The sequence below is a fragment of the Saccostrea cucullata genome, unplaced genomic scaffold (genome assembly GCF_032062105.1).
Source record: "Saccostrea cucullata isolate Sc308-1 unplaced genomic scaffold, CSIRO_AGI_Scuc_v1 ctg616, whole genome shotgun sequence".
In the NCBI taxonomy this organism is placed as follows: domain Eukaryota; kingdom Metazoa; phylum Mollusca; class Bivalvia; order Ostreida; family Ostreidae; genus Saccostrea; species Saccostrea cuccullata.
Window position 1 is genome coordinate 293,963 of NW_026929709.1, and position 25,467 is coordinate 319,429.

Consider the following 25,467-nt stretch of genomic DNA (forward strand, 5'->3'; position numbering starts at 1 on the left):
AAGAATCGAGTTTTTGTTTCATACACATTATTTTCAAAGTGGTTAAGGCTTTAGATGGTTAAAAAAATGTTCAGGTACTCCTTTTACGCTAAAAGAATTCAAAGTGCGTTGATTTTGTTTCACGTGTAACGTTCCGATTCAATTCAATTAAGTCACTCAAAACCATGTAAATGGTACATGAGGTACAAAAACATACATAACACATATACATATAATACAGTGGGTTTAGCAGAAGGTTTCGAATGGCGTTGATTTTACCCCAGTTTTTATCAGTTTTGAAAAAAAATGTTCAAAGTCCTTAATTGTTTTCAATGTGCGTCGGCACAATGCATTATCATTATATTTTGCTTATATTTCGAAGTCATTTATTAAATTCTTGCTCTCATATTTTAGAAATAAACATTTTTTGGTGATTTATTTTTAATCCTATCAAGAATCGAATCAGATTTTGAGCAGGCAAGAAGAATCGGGGGGGGGGGGGGGGGGAGGGGGTTGTCCCTCCCCTTTTCCCCAGAAATACGTTTTTTGATAGTAATTGTCATTATAAAGTCAGATCCCCTTCAAACTTTTGGATGCAGTATTGGGAAATAAAAAAAAGCATGGACAATGTCATTCTTTTTATAGTGTTGAAGGGGTACCTATCTCTTATCCGCAACTCATCATATACCAATGAAAAAACAATTATGATACTTTCAAAGATTCTTAATTACATAATTTCATAATGATATAGTATGCACTCCTTTTTCACTCTAAGATATGACACTTATTTAGGGTCTCCCAGAGTAAAACATACACTTTGCCAGTTTAATCATAAAAAATTATGATTTGGTATACCTCACCTTTTCTTTATACTTAAAAATGTATTTTTTATGCCTTTTTCTTTTAATGTTTTCAGGGCCGTAAGCGTTGTTTATATAATATCCCCCGCACTTGAAAAGTGATCGGAATGCCTGTCCGTCTGTTAGGCTTTGTGGTACCCATCTCTTATCCGCAACTCCTCGTATACCACTGAATGAAATTTCAAAATACTTGAACAGATTCTTCGTTACATATTGCTGTATTGTGCGCCTCCTAATTTACTTTTTGTTTAGAAACATAATTTTTGGTTTCCCGTTATGATAGCAAAACATGGACAATGCCATTCTTTTTATAGTATTGAAGGGTACCTATCTCATATCCGTAACTCATCATATACCACTGAAAATTTTTTTATGATACTTTCACAGATTCTTAATTATGTAATTACATAATAACAAATTATGCACTTCCTTTTTTCACTCTAAGATATGACACTTATTTAGGGGTCTCCCAGAGCAAAATATGGATTTCGCCACTATAATCATATGGGTGGCAGGGATATCATTTAGTGAGCCCAGTGTTCACAGTACCTCTAGTTTTAATTGAAAGTAAATAAATAATAAAATTAACGAGGCCGAGTCCAGTTCGAGTGCGCATGACTTTGCGCAGCTTTTTAATTTCATGCAGTCATTTGTGCGACAGTACACCTTCGCCAAATATTTTTATTTTAATACCAAAATTAACAGTATCTGTAACCCCTACTGGTCTGAAAATGTGATTTTACGACAATTATTAGGAAACAACGCCGAAATGGCTCTAACAACGTCACCATTTTCGGGTTTGCAAGCAATGCATGACGCTGAAAATGACGCATGACTCGCTCGTATGGTCAAGACGCCCATGAAAATTATACTAAAAACTGATGACAGAACATCCAAAGAAACATACTAGCAATCTAAACATTGCAATTTTTTACCGAAAAAACCATATGCGCTGATAATTTATCTGCACTGATATTTATTTATACCGTAATATGGCAATTTTAGAGGTATTGGGCTTTGAAAAAATAAACTTCGTAATTAATTCCTAGACCAATCTAGATAGTGAACTTTTTTGAAATTTCAAAATTTAGTGACTTTTTCTAATAACTTTCATATACTTGGATGAGAAAGAAATCTCCAGGACAGAAATACAAAAAATATGGAAAAAGTGTGATAATTTGGCGCTTTTCCAACAAATTCCCATAGGGTCCAATAGTAAAATTTGACAACTTTTGAGATGGACCCTAAGATATCGGGATAGTAAACATTTGATTTTTTTAATCTTAAAACAATAAATATAACATTAAAAATTAATTATCAAAAAATTATCAAAATCCCTAGGGCAGAAATAATTAGATACGGCCTCGTTAAAACTAAATTAAATACTAGTATCAAAGTGTACATAACTTCCTGTCTCAATTTTTTTTTAAAAGCAAGGGGAAAAAAAAAGAAAGATTGAATTTTGTTTTGGTACAGGAGGGTACATGAGGCCTATCTTATATAAAAATATAGATTATTTATCTATTTTTTTGTGCTTTTGAAGTAGATAAAGTTATCTCTTAATGTCAGGACAAAAATTGCACTGTCAACTAATTAATTCTACCAGTAAGGATGTACCTTAACCTAGCCCAGTACTCAATTTGTTTGAAAGAAGATCACTTCTCATTTTCAATGGCATTCAAAGCGGTATAACTCTGACATATAATGAACAGTTCTTCAGGGAATCGAACTGAGGAAATGATATTTTATCGTATTTTTGTGCAATATGCTATTGCAATATATACGTCGTGATATTATACAGAAAATGTGAGAAAATATTAACTTCAAATCTGTGTCTAAGCACCTTTAACAAAGGACAGCATTTTAAAAATTCTTCGTGTCTAAGCACCTATAACAAAAGACTGCATTTTAAAAATTCTTTATTGTTCTCTCTTTTTTATAACTTGGGGAAAAGAAAGAAAAGATAATTTTTGTTTTCTTTTTGAAGGTAGCGGGCTACCATTAAAAGCAAGTGAAATTTACCAACCTTTTATCTCTAAACGATATTTTCTTGTAATATGAGAATTTATTTAGATAGAATTATTTGAGATTTATTTAATGTAATATTTTATGTGATAATACAATCCTGTGTTTTTCCCCTGTCTGTATGTGTTTGTTGTCGTTGGAGCATTGAGAATTCTTTTGAATAAGTTTGGGTTTAAAGGGCGTCTGAAATTCTATTCAGTACTGCGCCGTGTTCAAATACAGTGTAATTTAAAACCAGTGTTCAATATTGATAAACCATAACGTAATTTCAATAGTAGCTTTTTCTAAAGACTTTTAAAACGGTCATCATATCCGATAATGTCAAACATGAGTAATTATGGGGAAAATATTTTTTAAAGAAAAGTAAGCAAGGGTCGTTGGTTCAATGATTTTCAAGATTACGTTGCTGAAGGTATATGTTTGGATGGTATGTGTACTTCAGTGTTTGTGTAGTGGTAAGTGATATTTATAATTTATAATTAGTTTACAGTGTAAAATTCAATGAAATAAACATTTGATATACGTCTTTGTTTTTTCCTAACGTATATAGTGACAGATAGAAAGCTCGAGGCCTGCTATGGCGACGGTTGGAGATTACAGCCCGTGTGTGGCTTTGAAGAAGTCGTTTATCCGTACCAAGTACTACTTGGTGCCAAAGATCCAAACATTTGTCCCGCAGTTCTGCATAAAAACCAGACAAATTCTACCCTGACCGACCAGTGTTGTCAGATTGATCAGTCAAACACGTGTGGGGGGTTATTAAATGTATCTAATTATAGAACGTACAGAGACTATTTTGAGAACTGTATAGGAAGAGTCCAGTGTACATACCTACCAATAGAGCGAACACGGAGCTCAACTTTTTCCAGTACCTGTGATCCACAGTTCCATGAAAACACAACACTAGTTACAATGATTTATCAGTGTGTTAAAGGTAAGGAACGTCAAATAAAACAATTAGATATCAAAGTTAACATTTTGTGTATGTACATGTACGAAGGTCCTAGTCGATAAAGTAAAGAGATAATAGGGGAATTCTTATTACAGATGTAAAAAATATATTTAACACGGAAATCATCACAAATCGTACAGATATTCATTTGAAAGGACAGGAATATGGAAACCCGATACTGCAAAGAAACTCAGATTGCGACAGTGTTGATGACGTCATTCAGTGTTCAGTAGAAGCCCTGAGTTGTGATGACGTGATTGATGTACAGGCGTGGGACTACAGGCTAGAGTGTGGACAGGAGTTGTGGTTCTGTGATTCAAATGAGACTGTTAAACTGACGTGTGACAATAACACAGGGATACAGAAAACGGACGTGTATCACAGCTTGTCTAATTACGTCACTGTAACGTTCAAAAACAGTCTGTCACGTGATGGAGGATATTTCTGGCTCACGTTCAATCCAGGTACAGTTTGTTTTTACATTAATATGTGGAATTTTTAAGATGCAGACAGATCTAGATACAATTGACTAAGTTCATCCTACCAACAGATTATGCGTCGACTTTGTGTAAACTTTTGGCTTACTTTTTCAGTTCCCGTAAATTCCACCTTAACAGTCAGCTGTCCCGTGCGGAAGTCAACCTGTCCCGGATCTTCCGGTTGTCAAGCAGTTCGGAGTCGGTCCTGTCGACCCAGTGACAATGATGATGACAAAACTTTACGTACGTTAATTATTGTTGTATAACAGAAGAACACTACAATCAACAAGTGAATTCTTAAATTAAACAGCAGAGACTTTTGTATTAATTATATCAAGGGGACTGGGTGGTTGTGCACGTGGCCATTTCCAGACTATTTTGATATCCTTTATAAGAAGAGCTCCATATAAAGATATAACAAAATGATCAAATTTTAAAACTAAAATTTATGAAATTTTTCTTTGCCAAATGATAGTTGACAGCTTAAGATATCATATCCCAAAATCTAAGTTATATCTGGTGGTTAATAAGAAAATAATTTGACGACCCCTAGCCTCCTTAAACTTCATCTGCGAAACATATTTTAGTTCAATTTCCAAGGAATTTTTTTTTTTTTTTATGTTTACGATTTCCTTCTTCCGTGAAATCTGTAAAAGATGAGTAATGATTATGGAACATATAAATCACTTCTTTTTTAACTCAATTGATCTATGTTTATTTTTATAAAGTACCCCTCCATATTGATCTCCCTGGTTCTCTTTCAGTTATAATCGCTGGTGTTGTTGGGTGTGTAATCCTATTGATATTGATTATTCTAATCGTTATAAAGTGGAAACATCGACAGAAAAAGATTGACCCGGATGTAATTAAGTATTTAATCAAATAAGTAATGATCTCAAAACAAACTCTTATAGAATCATACATATATTAATATTATTTATTGTACATATAAATTGTTAAATTTCGTATTTTTTGCTGCTAAAAGAACTAGCATTTCATTGGTTTTTTTTCATTGTGTTCAAGATTGAGACAACAAAGAAGAATCCGTACGTTGGACAAAATGGGAATGAGTTACAGACTGCCTCTCGTGTATATGTTCCTTTATTTCAATTAATACAACTTCCTATGTCATATTTTTGGAAAGAATGTGAAATTTTACTTTATAATTCTGAAAACTTAAAAATGAAATAAAGAAACCGTTTTCTTAAACTATAATTACAGAAACGACGTCCAAACAACCGGTTATCTCCCATTCCACCAACTAACCAACGGATAGAGAGAGAGGGAACCGGGAAACCGAAAAAGGGAAAGAAAAGGAAAAAAGACAAGGGGAAGGATGTGCCATCAACACCAAGGGAAGTAACTACAACACCAAAGGGACGGAAAGAAAAGAAAAAGAAGAAAGATAGGGAGCTGAACGGGTCGCTTTCAAGAGAGGCATCTAAAATGTCAGAAGGAAGGAAAAGCAAGAGGAAGAAAAGAAAGAAACACAAAGATGTCTCCAGGGGCAGTGAATCAAATGGAAACTGAATATGACATTTGTAAAGAATTTATCACTTTTTGAAAACAACAAAATGTATAGCTAGCGCAATTTTAAAGAAATGCATCTTCAGTTTGAATTCAGATCTTGGAGAGGCATTGAAAGTATCAAGTGATCTGCTGTTACATTACTATTGAAAATCAATTTTGAGTTAGGTTTGATTCTTTGTGAACTTGTTCATGGTGTGATTCTGAGGTTCAATACTGCAAACAATAATTTAATAAAAATTGAAATGAAAATATGTAACAAATTGAGTAAAAGCCTTTGTATTTCAGCTGAAATATTTTGAAGAGCGTAATATTTTTAAGTACCCGGTCTTCAAAGAAGGAAAACAAAATAACAAACTAACAAAAATCACTGCGCATCTTCCATTTTACTTTTTGATCTGACACCTATTTCGGGTCTCCCAGAGCAAAACATTACAACCATATGGGAGGCGGGAGTAACACTCTAGTACCTCTAGTTCGTATTATAATGTATTATAAACCTACACATTATTCATTTATTCAATTCACCTTTATTTACACTACTTACACAGCAAACAATATAGATCGCAGGTAAAGTACAAAAGAAAACAACCTCTCACAGTGCAGAGTCTTACAGGAACAATTGAGCCCTGCCCTAGTACCATAGCCCCTGTCTGGTAACCTGATTGATAAAGGAAATCTTTTTAATGACAACATTACATCTTGTCTCTAAATAAGTGTCCAGAACTAAATCATCTTTACTATATATATCAGTTAATCTCCACCCAATACTAGTGTAATAAAACCAGAGCTAACCCCTGACAAACCTCGGGGTAATAAATGTCACGAATTTTGAAGAGGAATCCCCTGCTTATCGTTTAGCTACATGTATACATTGTATAGGGGGAGTGAAGATTATGTTCAAGAATGAATACATTCTTAATAATTTAACATTACTGCAAAACAATGCTATGTTTTGATAAAAAAAAAACAAAACAACCATGCAGTAACTTAATACTTATATAATTTCTAGACACCCCTAGCCCAGGGGACCATGAATTTTAACAATTTGAGAGAAAACATCCTTGCTCATTATAACTTGGATTAATTTTGTCAGCTAAAAATGAAAATGAGGGAAGATTTCCAAAGAAATGATGCATTTTAACTAAATAAAATATAGATACCCTGTCCCAGGGGTCGTGAATGCACTTTGTCTGCTATAGTTACTAAGTATGCCAATGGAGAGAGGAATGTTGTCAAGGAATCAATGCATTTTAACATTATATAATCTTTAGATCCCTTTCCGAACATCAGATCCATTGAACCATTAACATAATTTGATTTTGTAGAGGGTCATATCCTTATTATAAGTGTAAGCAAGCAAATAGTATGACGGCTTGATGTTCACAAGTAAAGAAGATTTTTTGAAACTTTCATTAATTTCGAGGAATTTGGCACCACACCTCAGTCAAAAGTCAGACAAAAACAACAAAATTCATAATTTTTATTTGCCTACGTAGATACAAGAAGATTTTATGTCCCAAAATGACCATGATAATATCACACCAGTACTGTGAATTGGGGCTCTTAAAAATCGGCTATAACCTCCAAAGTCTTAAATTTCATTTAATTTCCTCCTATTATCATGATTATTAAAATAAAAACAGAAACTGCGTAGGGTGCACAGCGTTTTTATTCGTACCACATAAGTAGCGATTGGTCTCATTAGAAGCTATTTTAAGATAATCTTGTCTAACTATTAATAGCCAACAGGAAGTGATCTCGTTTCACAGAATCTCGTCAGCAGTTTAACGTCAATCACAAAATTGATTGGTCTGGAAGACAGAAATAATAAGACGGTCCTGGAACTGCATAAAATGCTCCTAATTTTTAAAATTATTTTGAAGAAATACATGTTTTATGACCTGTGTTATCAAGCACTTCAGTTTGGAAAATATGGTGAAGTCTGATTTTTCCCCCGAAGAACTATAAGCGTGAAGTTAAATGACACATTCATGATGGGAAATTATAACGACCTCATTGCAATAAATCAGATTAAAAAGAAAAAGAAACTCAAGATAGTTCAAGCACAAAATTCGATTTAAGAATTTTATCTGACAGCGTACAGCCCACTATCAGCCAAATACAGAATAATCCCAAGAACGGAAGTAGAAATTGGTGCAAAGCCCCGTCCATCCCGGAAGTCCGTATCCAGAAAGCCATTACGATGGCTAGGTTAATATATCACAGAGATTCACGCGATCACTCAATTTACAAAAGCCTTAAGACATACTTAAGGATGTGCTATCTTTGCAAACGAGCCTTGTAAATCCGAATTTTTTATCGATATGTAAAGAAAAACATAAAAGTCTAGTAAAAGACCGAGTCTGGTAACTTGTAATACTTCCTCATCAGCCATGTTGGGCACTAGACAACACGGATCTACCTTTCTACAGTCAAACCTGTCTACCAGTTCTGGACAAATTCTGACCAAGTTTTACACAGACGTTACTACTGACGATTTGAATAATGTATGGAGTAACATGTCGTCTGAAGATGACGTCATTAACATGTTAACCACACATACTGATTGGGTTCTTTATAAAAGTATTATTGCTGAGGAATACATAAAGTCTATTCTAGGACCGAAAAGAAAAGAGGATTGTTACGTCATACTAACAATGGCTTATGTAGTCATTTTCCTCACTGGACTAATAGGAAATTTGACCACTTGTCTCGTCATTGTAAAGAATGCATTCATGCACACTGTGACAAACCTTTACCTGTTCAGCTTAGCCTCCGCCGACCTGCTGATTCTTCTGCTTGGTAAGTGATCAATGAACAATTGTCCTGTTTTTGCTTTTCACTACGTAGAATCTTGAATCACACTGCCACTCATGCAATAAAAAAACTGCTGCAAAAAGATTTCAATTTCAAGCATCATTTAGATTCCTTAAATACGGACAACACCCCTGGCATTGCGAGGGTGAATTTAATTTTAATTTGATGAACTAATTCTTAAAATATTTGAAAGTTATTTTTTTGGCAATTCGTGTATTTGATCAATGAAGATTGTTGCCGTGTCTCTGAACACTTTATATGTTATAAGGCGATATGGACAAGCCCCAAGCAACATCGGCATGTATTTTCTTAGGATCAAATAAGGATGAATCAACAGCTGTCTTAAGGTTAGAACAATTCTTAAGAATTTTCCTCCGACACTTTCAAAAACAGCGCTTTGAAGTGAAATGAATTCTAAGTATATCTTAGGACGAATATTAGTAGGGTAGCTTCGTAAAGATGTCTTCTGATTCTACATTTGAAGGTCGCGTGTTCGAATCTTCTGTGGGACGTGGAGCTTAATCCTTCAAATGAAATCGTATAAACTGAGGTCCCGTGTTACAGTAACTATAGACACGATAAAGATTCCTCACTGCCCAGTTGCCCTGAGTGCATAGGTATAAATTTGATCCACCAGCATGTTGTGGCGTCTCCATATGAGTGAACCATTCTTAAGAGAAACAATAAAAAATTCTGAAAACAAGTTGCAACAAACTAATTATCAGACCTGTAGTAAATTAAACTATAAGAGTTATTTCTCTTCATTAAGAACAACTTACAATGCAAATAGCGGAAACACCGACGCATATATCAATGAGCCAGCTGATACATGAATGTTCCGAGATTTTATGCTTATTGCATACATGGGAAACATTAATGTTAAGGTAACATATCCTGGTTTAACTGAGGTGGGGGATTTAATTGTGTCGAAGAGTACGAAACGTGATTTCTTAATCACTGAAAGCTGCAAAGCAGCACACGTTTTATATAAAAAGAATACTGAAGAGAAAAAAACTAGTCATACATGTATTTATAAGCTTTTTTGAACTTGCATAACTAAGCGGGTTATATTTTTTTCTGCAATATCTGCAAGGTTAATTCTGTAATATAAAAAAAACGAAAGACATGTTACAATAACTGATTATATTTATATCTCTTCGAAAAATCATTTCAGTAGGATATTTTGGAGATTATCATTTTTTAATTATATGTTATTGCCATTGCATGAACCTTAAAGACTCCATTTGTTAATAAATATGAACGCTGAGCTTTCACACTGATAAGCATGATAAGATTTTTTTCAGAGATCACATTTCCGCTGGGGGCCAATTTTTGCTGTATGTTCCAAATAGTTGTGGTCTCAGAATCCCCTCCTCCTTCTCAAAGAAAAAAAAAAACAAACGAAAAAAAAATATTTCGAATTGTCATTTATTCAAAACATGCTTGCCTTTTGAGATAAATGTTTTACTTAATGCTTGTTTTACAACATGGATTAGCAGAAGCACGGTACCTAATTATAACCATTTATTCGATTTATTCATAAACAAAGAATCGATTTTGTATCAATCCATAAATTCAAATCTTTGCTTGCAGCCTTGACATTTACAACTGATTTCCAGAAGCTTGATTTGAAAAATTTACAGGCACTTAAAATCACAGAAGTTGAAAACTTTAACAGATTCATTAAAAGTCAAGACCAAACTATCCCATTACTCCCTTTTTCCTCAATTTGTTTAAAACACTCTACAGCAAAAAGTACAAAGAAAATCGCTGCAATCCTTAGCTGCAGTAATAAACAATTAGTGCATCCTATAATACGAATAGCTAGAAAGCTGTGATTTATCTGGTTTCGATTTGAAACAAATCACACACTTGATGGGTTGATAGAATTTTCCTGAGTCATTTGAAACTTTTAATGAAACTCTCTCGTGTGAAATTAAAGTACACTCTGATATAAAACGACATTTGTATCAATTAATCAGTGTTTTCTTTTGCTGGCAAAACTTAGGTAATCAACATGAGTATTGACACGAAAAGTACAACCGACTCTCATACTGCACATCAAGTACAAAGCCTGGGGGATAAATACTAAAGAAATCTAATTACTCTGATTAAGCCAGACTTTGTTTACCTATCAACTGATCATTGATCGAAGCTGCAGACATAAGATTTACTTGAATTGTATCTTCACTTTACATAGCTTATTTTAGTAGAATTTTCAAAAGAACTTTTTATGATAGCAAGAATCAAACCAAGGCCGTACGATGTATGCTGTATTTTTGATGTTATGCTAGTAAAAAGAATTTGGTTAACTGTTGTACAATATATATTTAAGAGTCATAAATAAAATTGAATACCTTACAACACAGCTCATTGGACGAGAATGTTGTTTTTAATCAAACTAATGAGTAACACAGTTTAAACAAATGTTGTGAGAACAGCATCACTTTGAAATTAAGCAGTGTTCGAACAGGCGGGGATTCTTTTTGTAAACACGTGCCACAGATACATACGATATGAATATTATCTAAATGTTAAGTGGCCTGTCGGGAGGAAAACATTATATTTCTATTTGTCTGTGATCTGAGCCTATGATAGCACCATAGGACCGGTCAAATCGCTCTAAGATCAGCAACATTGATGATTGGTGAAACGAAGAAGCCATGAACATTAATTAACGAAAGTAAGATGGGCATACTCGATAGTGTCAACTTACAATATCTCATAAAGTTAGAGAGAGAGGACATTCATATTTATCTAGTTGACCCTGATGTGTTCGATTTCTTATGAATTAGCGCCTCAGAACCTTTGCAAACTCGTATGAACCATTGCAACATGACGACGGTAACATCGATAAATGCTTCTGATAATTTGGACCAGAACTACACCAGTGTCCACTTTCTGGTTTTATCAAAATTAGGAGAGAAGCGTAAGGATTTATTTTCTGTGGTACTTTTGTCAATTGTTTACATAGTCATTTTTCTGACCGGAAGTATCGGTAATCTAACTACTTGTTTAGTCCTCCGGAAACAGGTATACATGCATACAGTGACAAACCAATACCTGCTGAACCTGGCGATTACGGATCTTCTGACTATCGCTCTAGGTAAGATCTAGATAAAGGCTGTACCTAGGTAACGGCACTTAGCACTTACTGTAACTTGCCAATATATAAAGACCATTGTTCCTGCAATGGTCAGTACTGGATGTGATTAATAAAACCAATCAAACGGTTTCTATTTTATAACATATTACAGGTAAAAACTCCTAAATGTAAATGTCATTGTAAAATGTTTTCGAAAATAATGATTCCATCGACATGTTGACGATATTTAAAATATTACATGATAAAGAAAGGGCGTAACACCATTTAATGGAAAAATCAAAACATATATCTTTAAAAAATGCCACTCATTTACTGGTTTTGAAAATTATGTCCTAGAGCGAATAGTCATCTGCTCAATGTCAAACCCTTCGTAATAGGCACCAACTTGGCAGTTTTTAGGGTTTTTTTTAAATCCAGGAAGTGTAAATATTTCACTCTGTATACAGGATTGTATGATTTTAAAAAATGAGATCTTTTCTTCCACTGTATTAGCACTGCGCTTTTCTCATTTCCCTTTCGACATTAAAAAGACATTAATAGATGTTTTACAGAGAGAGGCACGATTACATCTTTCTATCTGACATAATCCGATCAGAACTGCACTTTACTATCTTTCAAATTTATTTCAGTCAACCCTTTATAGCAAAACAAAGCATTCTCTCTGATATGCCAACATCCGCATTTAGAGAGAGTTTTATTGCATCTGATAGCATTATCAATCTGTTGGAGAAAGAACTTCTAAACTACTCTTAAAATCTCTTAAAATGTGTTGGGATCAATTTAAAAAAAATGTATACCTGTACAGTCGTAATAAATGTATTTTCTAGTGAAAAGTGCAAGATTTACAATAAACAATATAGATTATAACTTTATATGCTTTACAAAGATATCGATGCCTTTTCATAAAAAGTTGAGCAAGTTTGTAAACAAAGAAATCTGTAAAAATAATTCTGCGGATCTGGAAAAAATACAACTAATTTAAAACTCGTCGAAATACGAAAGGTTATATATATTAGCCTCTGAATGCGTATATACTACATGTACAAACTGATACATGTATATCATATATATCATGTACAAACTGATACTTGCGTATATACTACATGTACAAACTGATACATGTATATCTGTAGAATGCGTATATACCACATGTACAAAGTGATACATGTATATCTGTAGAATGCTTATATACTACATGTACAAACTGATACATGTATATCTGTAGAATGCGTATATACTACATGTACAAACTGATACATGTATATCTGTAGAATGCGTATATACTACATGATTGTACAAACTGATATCTAGTTGGAAGACTGCATATCGAAATATCTGTTTTTAGCTCAACAAAGTTTCAAAGCTAAACTGAATTATTCTTACCGAAGCTGATCTATTTGTTATCTCCTTTATACATATAAATTCTCCAAAAACCTTCAGCCAAACTTACCTCATTCCCAAGGAATTATGAAGAAAAAAGTCTATACACATAAAAGAATTTATCTAGCATAATAATATACATAACATGCTTTATATACTAGTATTCATTGCATGTAGAAGTTTAAAATTCAAAATTTAAAATTGCATGGATAAAGCCAAGGTAGCTGATTCAATTTTTATAATGAAAATTCTACTCAAAGAGCTTAATTTTATTTTTAATGTTTGACTTGAGTAAATTTTCAAAAAAAAATTTTTCAAGAGCAACTGGACCAAAGTTTCCTGAAATTAAGTGAATACTAAGTGTACTTTATAACTTCAACTTGTTTCAATTAATAACCCTTGCCATCAATATTTTACAAAGTTTTGCGACGGGATTTTTTTTTTAAATATTGTTTTGCAAAACAGGAAACCTGCAAAATGAATACTTTACGCAGGCAGAAGTTTCAAAAGTTATGGCTAATGAGGTCAAGGTAAAGAGGAAGAGAAAGGTCGCTGGTGTAAGCAATTAATATGGTATCAATCCATCCAATCACTTAAAAAATACAAAACCAAGTAATGTTTTTCTGAGCAGCTACAAGACTTAAGATGTTTTTCTCAGCATTGGAAAACAAGCCCTACAACCAAAGCTACTCTTTTATCTTGCTTATCTTTGATGAATATTTAATATTTTGTCGTTAGATTTTGTATTACAATGAATGTTCAGTGTCATGGAAACATTGCTCTATGCCACTCTCATGATAGGATGCTAAATCTTCACTGGTTTTTGCAATTATAAAATGTAATTCTGTGCACCTTCATTTAATAAAATGATCATTTTTCTAGGCCATCATTCGGCTAGCTTACGGTTAAATTGGGAACTAACTATTCACCAAATCTTGGTAGCGGTTTTACACTGTACATGTATGTGTTACATTAAAAGTTTAAATCTAAAATTTAAACGTATCTATAACTACACATGTATCTATAATTATGACTATTTCTATAGTAATATACAATAACCCACCAACTTCTACAACAAATTAAAGAAAAAATGCGTAAAGAAAGGGATATTCAATATATCACCAACGAAGTTATGGTCATATAACTTATTGATTTAGAGCATACAGGCCATTTATACTCATCACTTATGCAATCTTGCAATTGCATTGCATATAGATCAGTCTCCATATGAGTGGAAAATTCTCGAGGGGGGTTAACCAATATACAATCAATATTTACAAAAAATCTCAATGAAAATGTTTAGTGAAAAAGGAAATAAAAATATGTTCTTATTTTACTTTTTTTTAGGTAGCAAAACACGTTGCCATTATATGTCACTCATATAGAAGTGGATAACATTTGATTGGATGAGTTATTCCTCGTTACAATGTAAAACAATATATTGTGTTTATTGCTCACAGTACCTCTAGTTTTTTCTTATCCGTCCTCGTGCGTCGTGCATTGTGCATTAACATTTAAAACATTGCCAGTTTCTTCTCTAAAACCGCTCAACCAATCTCAACCAATTTTGGCATAACACATCTATAGGTAATGGGGGAGGCAAAAATTGTGAATTTTATGGTTCCTGCAACCCTCCTCCAGGCGCCTGAGGGGCGGTACATGTACCAAAACACTAAAATTAATGCAATATCTATTAGTAAAATCTTCCTTTTTACTTCTAAACATCAAGCAAATAATTGGCATGGTTGTAATAAGCATATTGAGTCCTCCACCAACATTTTGAAATTCATGACCTCTAAGTTAGGGCTGCTGGTGCGAGGCTCTGTTTAATATATTGTGAAAATGTATTATTTCTTATAAAAGGTTTTCTGGTCCTGGGTAATAAACAAATGAAATTTGTACATAGATATGATAAAAAAAGATGTTTCTTCCAAAATTGTGAAATTCGTGGCCCCAGGGTAAGGAGTTTTTAGTGTTAAGGCGAGGCTCTAATTCCGAATGTTATATAGTGAAAAAGCATTAGTTATTGAAAATATTCTCCTCTCCTCCTTGATATTAAACCAATGGATTATGTACATAGTAAAGATGAGGAAGGGTGATCTTGCAAAATGGTGAATTTCATGGCCCCCGGGTCAGCAGTTCTGTTCTTAGGGCGGGGCTCTAATGTTTATAATAGTGAAAATGCATTATTTAATTCTTGAAAAATCCTCTCCTCTGCTCCTGTGTACTAAACCAATCAACCATGTACAAATTAAGATTTAAAAAGATGTCTCTTCCAAATTTGAGAATTTCAGGGCCCCTGGGTAAGTGTTCTGAAGTTAGGACGGGGCTCTATTTATATAATGGTGAAAATGCATTTTTCCTTGAAAGTTTTTCCTTCGCTCGTGGAATATTATGCCAATGATCTAAGTACATATTTATGACGAAAGAAAAGATCTCTTTTAAATTTCATTAGTTTCATGCCCCCTAGGTCAGGAGTACCGTAAGGGGAGGGGGTGTTACATAATCTGAAAATGAATTAATGCTTTGAAATCTGCTCTTTGGTATTAATCAAATTAAGGTGCCTTTTGAAATTATTGATATAGCCCCATGGTCAGTGGTTCCTGTTAAAAATTATAAGGTGGAAATGCACTTTTTTTGCTCCTCCGATCTACCTCTTGGTATGAATTAAATATGTACCCAAAGAAAGCATGCTAAGTGTAAAGTTATGATTAGCAATGGTGCCTCTTTCAAAATTTGTGAATTTTATTGTCTCTGTTTTAAAACACGAACCTAATTAAATCAGATGACCTATAAGGCCCATTAGCCTTTTGTTTGTACTCATTCTCAAATGGATTGAAATCAAATAAATTCAATATCATAAAAGAAACGGAATCTAGCACTAAAAATATGACGGCTGTACAAACAGACAAAGTTGCTGCCTTAAAAATGATAGATAATTGGACTAGCAGTCAAACTTACTCTAAACAATATTGCTAGAAACCAATACTTCCGTAGTGGTTTGACGTCATCAGCTCCGCCATATTGCCATGAAACACCAAAATATGTATCTTTTATTGACTATAAGCAGCCAGCAGACGTTTAGTCTCTTTATGTTATGTCGAAATAAACGAGACTGAAAACATTTTTGTCCCAAGTAAGTTTTATCAGTTACTGTAGCATTATCATCATTCAGCCTTTTTAACCTTCATTAAGACTCTGACGGTCCCGGATCAACCGCCATAGTATTATTAAATCAGATAGATATTACAATTTGTTGATGAGTGACTAGTTTAAAGTGTTAAGATAACTCCAAGAGTTATCTCCCAAGTAACTTAAATCTCATCATACGCAAACTTCATTGTGCATCTTGGGATTGCTGCAACGCACTTTGTAAAATTTTTAGAAAAAATCATTCAAAGTGCGTAAACATTGGGATAAAATAAACGCACTTTGAATTAAGAAATAAGGTATCATTATTTATTTGAGTTTTATTGGGATGTAAAACGGGTTGGTCACGTGATCAAATCTCGTGAAGCCCGAAGGGCTTTATGGAAGATTTGATCATGTGCCAAACCGCTTTACATCCCAATAAACCTAAACAATGATACCTTATTACTTATATTTACATTTGTGACTTATTCATACTTAAAATTTGCCTGAACTTTTAACGTGTGAAATGCATTATTTTTCAAACCCATCGGCATGTATGTAAAAAAAACTTTATGTCGTCACTAAATTTCGAACGTTTATCCATACACACATCTATGACCTCTTGACACCGTACCTGTATTTATACAGTTATAAATACGCTTGCTTTCAGTAGTATTATGTAAAGGAAAACATTTGCAAATGTAAATAAAGTTTTAAAAGCATAAAGGGATTGTGGCAATGCACTTTGTGAGTTCAGCACTATGAAAAGGTTCTTCAGAGAGCGTTAAAATGTGACAAAATCAACGCATCTTGAAAAAAATTAAATGCGTTAAATTTGTGATAAAATCAATGATCAATTTTATTCTTGTGCGTTAAGAGAGTATATCAACATTTTTAAAGATGGACTCACGAAGTTTCAAAGAAAATACGTATGAAACAAAAATTTTGGATTATTTTGTTATTTTTCTTTCGAAAACTGATAAATTGATCTACCCTCCTCGTGTACAAGACAAGAGATGTAGTAGGTACCTCATGCCAATTCTTTCCTAACCAAACATATGCGTTTACACAACTGATATGACAGTGATATACTTTTCTCAAGAAGTCTAAGAATATACACATGTGTAAAATAGATGATAAAATTGAGATTAATTTTCCTGAAAAAAAAATAACGGACCTTGTTATATTAAAGAAGAGAGGCCGAGGGACTGATCTCAGTAACCTTAAAAAATCATATTCAATACAAAAATTCATATAATTAATTTTTCATAACTCTTAATACTAATCAGATAACTAATGAAAAAAGAGCCATCATATTGTACGGGATGTTAATATACCTGGTATATACCTTGTGATACCTGGTATATACCTTGTGACAAAACTTCCCCGTGGATACCAAACATTTGGACTTTGGACTGTTTGGCATTTGACGTAGTTTTAGAAAACTTTAATCTCGGCTATAACCTGAATAAAGTTATTGCTAGGGCTTTAATTTTTCACATTTGCATTTATTATGAAAATATCCTTGGTGATTTTTGACGTTGTCCACACTTTTGAACACATTTAAAAAGCTTCATCTTTGGCGATGGGTTTAGGATATTTGGATCTTGGACTTAATATATATTTCACGGGTATATTCATTGGGAAAAGGCTTTTCTTTCGGAAAAAGACATTTTTCATCTCTTTGACTTGCATATGGTAAGCTTTTACTTTCACTAAAAGCTGCGATACGGGGCAACAGTTTTTCAAACACATTCTTACTTAAGTTTATTACTTTCAAATAACTTTTTAATTTGTTTTCAGAAAAATGCAGTTCGCTATTTTGTTTTTTTTTAGTGCATTGTCTTTGCGCAAGTTGATTGATTGATTGTTTAACACCGAGACGACAGTTTTTCAGCCATGTTTCGGCGGGTGCGATGTTTGAAAGTAATATTCAATAAAGTTCAAATGGTTGAGTTGAATATGCAAATACTTATTTAATTGGAAAAAATTTCTTATGAGACAGTGTCAAAATTACGTTATCAATCTGTCCATGGGACTATTACTCTGATTCATTTCATCAAAGGAAACACGTTTGATTTTGAGCAAATAACTGTCAATCTAGTAATGCACTAATTACATGTATGAACTGATATGACAGAAACCATAGTTAGTTTAAATAGCCTCCATTAATATTCAAACCCTGAGAATGAAGACAGAAAAGAAAGTAATACCATATCTGAGAAAGTGTATCTCCGTCTCCATGTATCGAATTTCTTGATTTTTGAACCGTTATCGTCACATTTGGAATATGGAATGCTGGAATATATTTGGAACTATTCAGAGTTCAATCAAAAGCAGAGCAGAACTGGGCTACATGCTCGCTGTTACCTGATTAAAAAATCTGGAAGTAAAACCCATTAAATATGGAGGAAAACATGTTACCAATGTCAAGCGGATGTTTCTTTGAAATGTGCAACATAAATTGGCTTTTATTGTGTCAAAGTCATTGATAACTGAACTCGATAAGTACAAGTAGTTGCCGAATGTGACATACATTTATACATAAATATTCATATTCTAGAACATATATAGCACATATGTCACCTAGATACTCGTATGTCCTGCTGGAGAAACAACGCTTGTACTTTTAATTTTATAATTTAAAAAAGCCCCCCCCCCCCAAAAAAAAATATAACAGATGGAACGGAGTCTTCTATAAATAGGAGTAAAATCCCACGAGCTGATTGTGATACACATCACTTCCTCTGATGTAAACACTGATTTAGAAGCCCGGAATTTAGGTTAGTGTTAAATTGTGTTTATCCTGAAATAAGTTTGTAAACACGACTTAGATCTTTAGTGTTATACTAGGCACAGATACCTTGATTCTTATTTTAGTAAAACTGTATACAACCAACACAGAAAATGTTTGATATTTGAAATGTTTTAATTAACTAAAATAGATTTAAAACATTTCAAATTAAAGGTACATGGACACAGATTTGAAGTTAATATTTTTTCTAATATCACAACTTATATATTTTGATAGCATTTCACACAAAAATATATTAAATTATTTTATTTCATCTAAAAGTTATTGAAACTTCAAATTTTTGGATGGGTTTGATTGACATATCTTTGCACTCTCACAAATTTTACTTTTATTCTTAATACTTAGGAAAAGTAGCAATCTTGTTGTGTATTAATGACAAATATTAAAACTTTCATCCGGAAAAATAATTATATTCAGAGTAGAAATGTTCAAAGCAAAACACCTTTACAAGTATCGTCATCCCGCGCTTAGTGCTGTGTACAGAGTTTAGCATATTGAGCATATCCGTGAAATGTACGCAGTTTTTGCAAACAGGGCACGAGCTCAGTTATTGTTAATGTTTACAATTCAACGGGTGCAATCAATTATTAAAGTCTGCTCACCACAACTGCATGGACTGAATATACTGTGTGTATGTTTAGTGTTCGAACATTTCTACTCTGAATTTCCTGGATAATAGTTTTAATATTTTTGATAAATACTACACAACAAGATTGCCACTTTTATACTGAAATGTTAAATATAGATCTGTGTCTATGCATCTTTAATATGACTGTTGAGGTTTAATTACATTGTAACTCTGCTTCTCTCTTTATAGTTGTTTAGGACTTCAACAAATGCAAACTTGTAATGAATTGTATCATTTAATCATTGAATCATATAATAAAACAATTATAATTGCTGTTTTTTACAGTCAATACGTTATTTACCACCTTCGAAGTACTATATTCACCTCACCCTTTGGGCTCGGTGAAGATTATACTCCTCAGGTGGCTAAATCATCGTATAAACCTCAAAAACAGCAATAATTGTATAATATTTTAATGTACATCATAATACAAAGGTTGATCCAATTTGTAACAACTTAACAGCTATATAATCTTCAATAATAGATTTTTAACATTAAATTGTAATATACAAATACCTCTTTTTATTTTGTATTTAATTTTGAAAATTATGGTTTCCACAACGTTGCATGGGTTTCGTCCATCGCTGCACAGCAACAATGTAAAAAAAAATATTAGCACTAGTGACATTATTTTTGAATCAACTGTCGTGAATTGGAAGCATGCTGAAAATGATATTAAGTTTTTTGGAATATTTTTATGTATAAGCATAAGAGATATTGACGATTAGACTTATATAACTGCACTAGAGGGATATTAATTCTATCAAATCAAAGTACTGAGGGATCATATGAGATGACTTAGGTCACGTGATTCCATTCAACCAATCAGTGCTTAGTGTAACGCGATTCCAAACAAGACACGTTATATTTTCGACAAGGATTTTCAGTCAAATTTGGATTATTTATAGTGTTTATCGAACTGATAATGCTGTATTTTCAGCTATAGCAATACGAAGTTTTTGTTTATTTTGACACTTCGTGTCATTCACCTTCGTTTGCTTGTGTTTTGGGTCAAAATCTTTGACCCTTAACCAGTGCATTGTTTACAAACAATGGCGAACTTGGCCAATGAACCTAATCGTTTGAATAGCGATGCTGTCTTCGACAGTTTGGTTGCGGGAGTTCAATCCCATAATGACAGAAATCAATTCTTGTCCATTGTTGTGCCTGAAGCTGCAAGAGAAGAAACAGTTCAAACTGTTCAGAGTGATTGTGTAGTGGGCGGAGCTTCGCCTGCTTTCCCGCCATCGATGTTGATGGACGCCCAGAAGACCCAGAATGCCCTGCGCCAAACAAATATGGCTGCGCCCATGGACGAAGACGATGATGATGATCATGTGCAATGGAAAAAACTGTTTTTTCAAAACCAAAGTATACTTAATCATCTCATGCGACAAAGACCATTGGTTAATACCACTGAACAGCCTGTTTCTAAGAAACGCAAGGCATGTATTACCATTCTGACATAAAACAATAATTTCAGCAGTAGTTGTGCAGCTTAAAAATTTCACAATTAAAATAGAATGGCAATATTCAAAACAATATTATAATAAAATCAGATTAAAAACTCTGTTATTGAGAGATTTAACATTGCAAGATATTAGATAATATGATGTAGTTTACATGGATAATTGTGTTTTCAGGTCGCAAATGAGCCTGATGAACTAACGTCGGACAATGATGATGAAGAAACTCTTGATGACCTGATATCCAAAGTGCAAAAGGATAAAGACGAGGACAAGGATGAAGAGGATTTCTTAGAATCATTAGAAGAGTTTATGGTAAAAGATGACAAAACAGGACCAGCTCTAAGTGCTGAGTTAGCAAAAGTTATCAACACAAATTTCCAAGTAAGACCATCTGAAGACAAGGCAAAAAATTTGTGTGAAAAACACAACAGACCCGAAAACTGCTCTAACATGACGGTGCCCCGTATCAACGAAGAAATATGGCCATCGTTAAAGAAAAAGGCGCAGTCAATAGATTTTAAAATTCAAAAATCCCAAACAATTGTGTTAAAAGCTTTGAGCCCCGCTTGCAGACTGTTAGACAAATTGATTTCGGCAAGAAAATCAAAAACATCGGAAGTCACAGATATGAAGGAATGCCTTGAACTAGCACAAGATACAGTAAAATTGTTGCAATTAGCTTTTACAGATTTATCTCACAAACGGAGATATTTAATCCGGCCAGAATTGAAACAGAGTTATAAACCTCTGTGCAATGATTCGAACAAGGTCACAGAATTCCTCTTCGGGGACAATGTAGACGAAAAAATCAAGAAAATTGATACTTCGAAGAAAGTGAGCAAAAAACTCCAAGGATACAGTTTTCAAGGGTCATCTGCAGGAAAAAATCAGGGAAGCCATCAGAAATCTTATGGATCTGGCTACAGATTTAGTGGAAAACCCCAGACACATGGCACCTACTCCCATTCCTACAAATATGACCAAAACAACAATGGGTCTTTTTTAGGGAAAGGCAGGGGCAGGAGACCACCTCAAACCCAACAGAAGAAGTAGACAATTCTACTCAACCAACAATCACAGACATAGCTCATCTTGACCATTCTGTAAGTACAGTTAATAGTGAGGAAAAATGCAACATTCTTGAAAAATTTCATAATACAACTGAAAATTTCTATGGTGGAAAAATTTGTTCTTATTTTGACAAATGGAAGGAGTTAACATCAGATAGGAAAATTCTTAAAACTGTACTAGGATATCAACTTGACTTAATACAGTCTCCTTTGCAAGATAGGGTTCCTCATCAAATAAGGTTCTCTCCAGAAGAAATGATAGTCATTGATACAGAAATTCAAAAACTCCTTGACAAAAAAGTGATTGAAAAGACAGAAAGAATGGAAAATGACTTCATTTCAAACATTTTTACTAGGAAAAAACATGATGGAACTTTTAGATTAATTCTAAATTTACAAGATTTGAACAAGGATGTTGAATATCACCACTTCAAAATGGAAACAATAAAAAGTGCTTTGTGTCTAGTAAAACAAGATTGTTGGTTGGCCTCGGTAGACTTAAAAGATGCCTACTATTCTGTACCAATATATTCCGCAGACAGAAAGTTCTTAAAATTCATATGGAGAAATCAGTGTTTTTCAATACACTTCTTTACCTAATGGATTATCTTCTGCCCCACGTGTGTTAACAAAACTTTTAAAACCAGTTTTTAGTACATTGAGAAAACAAGGATTTGAAAGTGTACCATATATAGATGACATTTTATTGTTAGGTGATAGTTTTGAACATTGTGCTCAAAATATAGGAAGTACATCAACATTACTTGACAATTTAGGATTTACTATTCATCCTACCAAATCTGTTGTTGAGCCTGTGCAAGAAATAGCATTTTTAGGATTTCTCATAAATTCTAAGAAAATGATCGTTTCTTTATTGCAAGACAAAGCAAAAGATATAAAGGATCTAGGGTCTAAATTAATTATCAAATATGAAATCCAGATAAGAGAGTTGGCGCAGCTTATTGGGAAAATGGTTGCGGCTTCACCAGCTGTCCAACATGCACCTCTACGATACAGAAATCTTGAAATTTTCAAAGATAATATGTTACGACAAAATAGAGGAGATTTTGACAAAAAGATTCTTTTGACCGTTGAATCTATTAAGGACATTTCATGGTGGTGTGATAATATTTGCACAAGTTCAAAGGCCATCCTAATTCCTACTGTAGACATTATTTTAGAAACAGATAGTTCTCAAAAAGGATGGGGAGGTTGTGAAATCAAGTCTGGCAAGAAGACTGGTGGAAATTGGTCATATGAAGAAAAGCTTTATCACATTAACTATCTAGAACTTAAAGCGGTGTTTCTGAGCATTAAGACATTTTGTAGCACATCAGAAAACACACATATACAAGTTAGATTGGACAACATGGTGGCTATGCATTATATAAACAACATGGGGACAGAATTTGAACTCAATTTGTTAGCTAGGGATATCTGGTTTTGGTGTATAGCAAGAAACATTATGGATATTCATATTCCTGGCATTGACAATGTAGAAGCATATATGTCACGCACTATTAATGATGATTTAGAGTGGAAACTGAACGAGACTGTTTTTGACAGTATATGTCAAATATTTAACTTAAAAAATGGAATTGACTTGTTTGCATCCAGATTAAATCATCAACTTGATAGATATGTGTCTTTTCTCCCAGACCCCGAAGCTATTGGTGTTGATGCATTTTCTTTTCTTTGGAAAAATGACAAATTTTATATTTTTCCTCCTTTCAGTATGCTGGGGAAAGTATTGCAGAAAATTCAGCAGGACAAAACAAATGCAGTAGTAATAGCACCACTGTGGCCCACACAAGCGTGGTTTCCAGCACTTCTGAAAATGATTTATCTGCAACCTTACCTTCTGAACAACAAAAACATCCTTACAATGCCAACAGATCCGAACAGACAACACAGGATTCCAAAGCTGAAGATGGGATGTTTTCCGTTGTCCGGAAACTTCTTCAGGACAGAGGAATATCGGAAGACCTTGCCGTGGTCATTTTCAACTCCTGGAGGAAATCTTCTCAAAGACAATACTGGAGTTATATCAAACTGTGGTTGCAATTTTGTGATTCAGGGAAAATTGATTCATTTAATCCAACTGTAAATAATTTTCTTTGTTTTTTACAAACTTTGTTTGACCAAAAATTGTCATATAGTGCAATCAATACAGCAAGATCTGCTGTCTCATCATTACTTTCACTGTGTGGTAAAGAAAATTTTGGATCTCATACTCTAATTAAAAGATATTTAAAAGGTGTTTTTGTCAAACGACCAACATTACCAAAGTATAGCTGCACATGGGATGTGTCAATAGTTATAAATTATTTGAAAACATTATTTCCACGTTCAGAATTGTCTTTGAAACTTCTGTCATGTAAAACTCTTATGTTATTAGCTTTATTGACTGGTCAAAGAGGTCAAACATTACATTTGTTAACTGTTGATGATGTAGTTGTAGGAAATGATCATGTAGAAATTAGATATAGTTCTTTGTTAAAAACTTCCAAACCAGGAAAGCATGTAAATAATGTTAAGTTTCCAATGTATGTAGAAAAGGAACTGTGTATTGTGAGGACACTATGTGACTATTTAGAAAGAACAAAATTTATAAGACAAGATAAGAAATTGTTTATCAGTACTATGAAACCTCATAAGGGTGTTAGCAGAGATACCATAAGTAGATGGATACGTGATACAATGGAAATGTCGGGGATAGACATATCTAAGTTTTGCCCACATTCAACACGGGCAGCTGCTACTAGTGCCGCTCATAAAGCAGGAGTACCAATTGACATTATCATGGAGAAAGCTGGCTGGTCCAACGCTAGTACTTTTCAAAGGTTTTATAACAAACCGATACAGACATCTGCACAGTTTAATGAAAGTATTTTAAAAAGTGTTACTTGATTAAATTCGATTTGAAAAATGTAAATAAATGGAATGTTCTTTAGTTCTACTCTTATTTTATTTATTTATGCATAGACAAATACATCAGCTCTGAAATCTCATATGATCCCTCAGTACTTTGATTTGATAGAATTCTTAAATTAAACAATATAACTTGTTAGATGAAGTTTGATTATTCTATCAAATCAAATTTATTGATAAGATTGCCCGCCACAATTTTAATATATTATCATTAGTAAATAATAAACCCACCCTTGGGCATTTAGGTTTTCAGTAGATGTAATTGTCTATGGTATCTGAAGTCTGATTGGTTGA

General features: G+C 33.5%; 2 protein-coding genes across 2 annotated transcripts in view; both read left to right on the top strand.

The window, feature by feature from the left end:
- Positions 1-3,188: 3,188 nt before the first annotated feature.
- Positions 3,189-6,036, top strand: LOC134281911 (uncharacterized). Its single transcript, XM_062764335.1, has 7 exons — positions 3,189-3,319; positions 3,415-3,798; positions 3,912-4,280; positions 4,410-4,538; positions 5,060-5,157; positions 5,319-5,384; positions 5,517-6,036. The coding sequence occupies exons 1-7, from the start codon at positions 3,250-3,252 to the stop codon at positions 5,823-5,825; spliced, it is 1,425 nt and encodes a 474-aa protein (XP_062620319.1). The 5' UTR covers positions 3,189-3,249; the 3' UTR covers positions 5,826-6,036.
- A 5,143-nt stretch (positions 6,037-11,179) lies between these two features.
- Positions 11,180-25,467, top strand: part of LOC134281928 (pyrokinin-1 receptor-like) — a 41,935-nt gene continuing 27,647 nt past the window's right edge. The window contains exon 1 of the mRNA XM_062764365.1: positions 11,180-11,748. Within this exon, the coding sequence (XP_062620349.1) occupies positions 11,463-11,748 (286 nt within the window). The 5' untranslated portion in view covers positions 11,180-11,462. The remainder of the gene's footprint in view (positions 11,749-25,467) is intronic.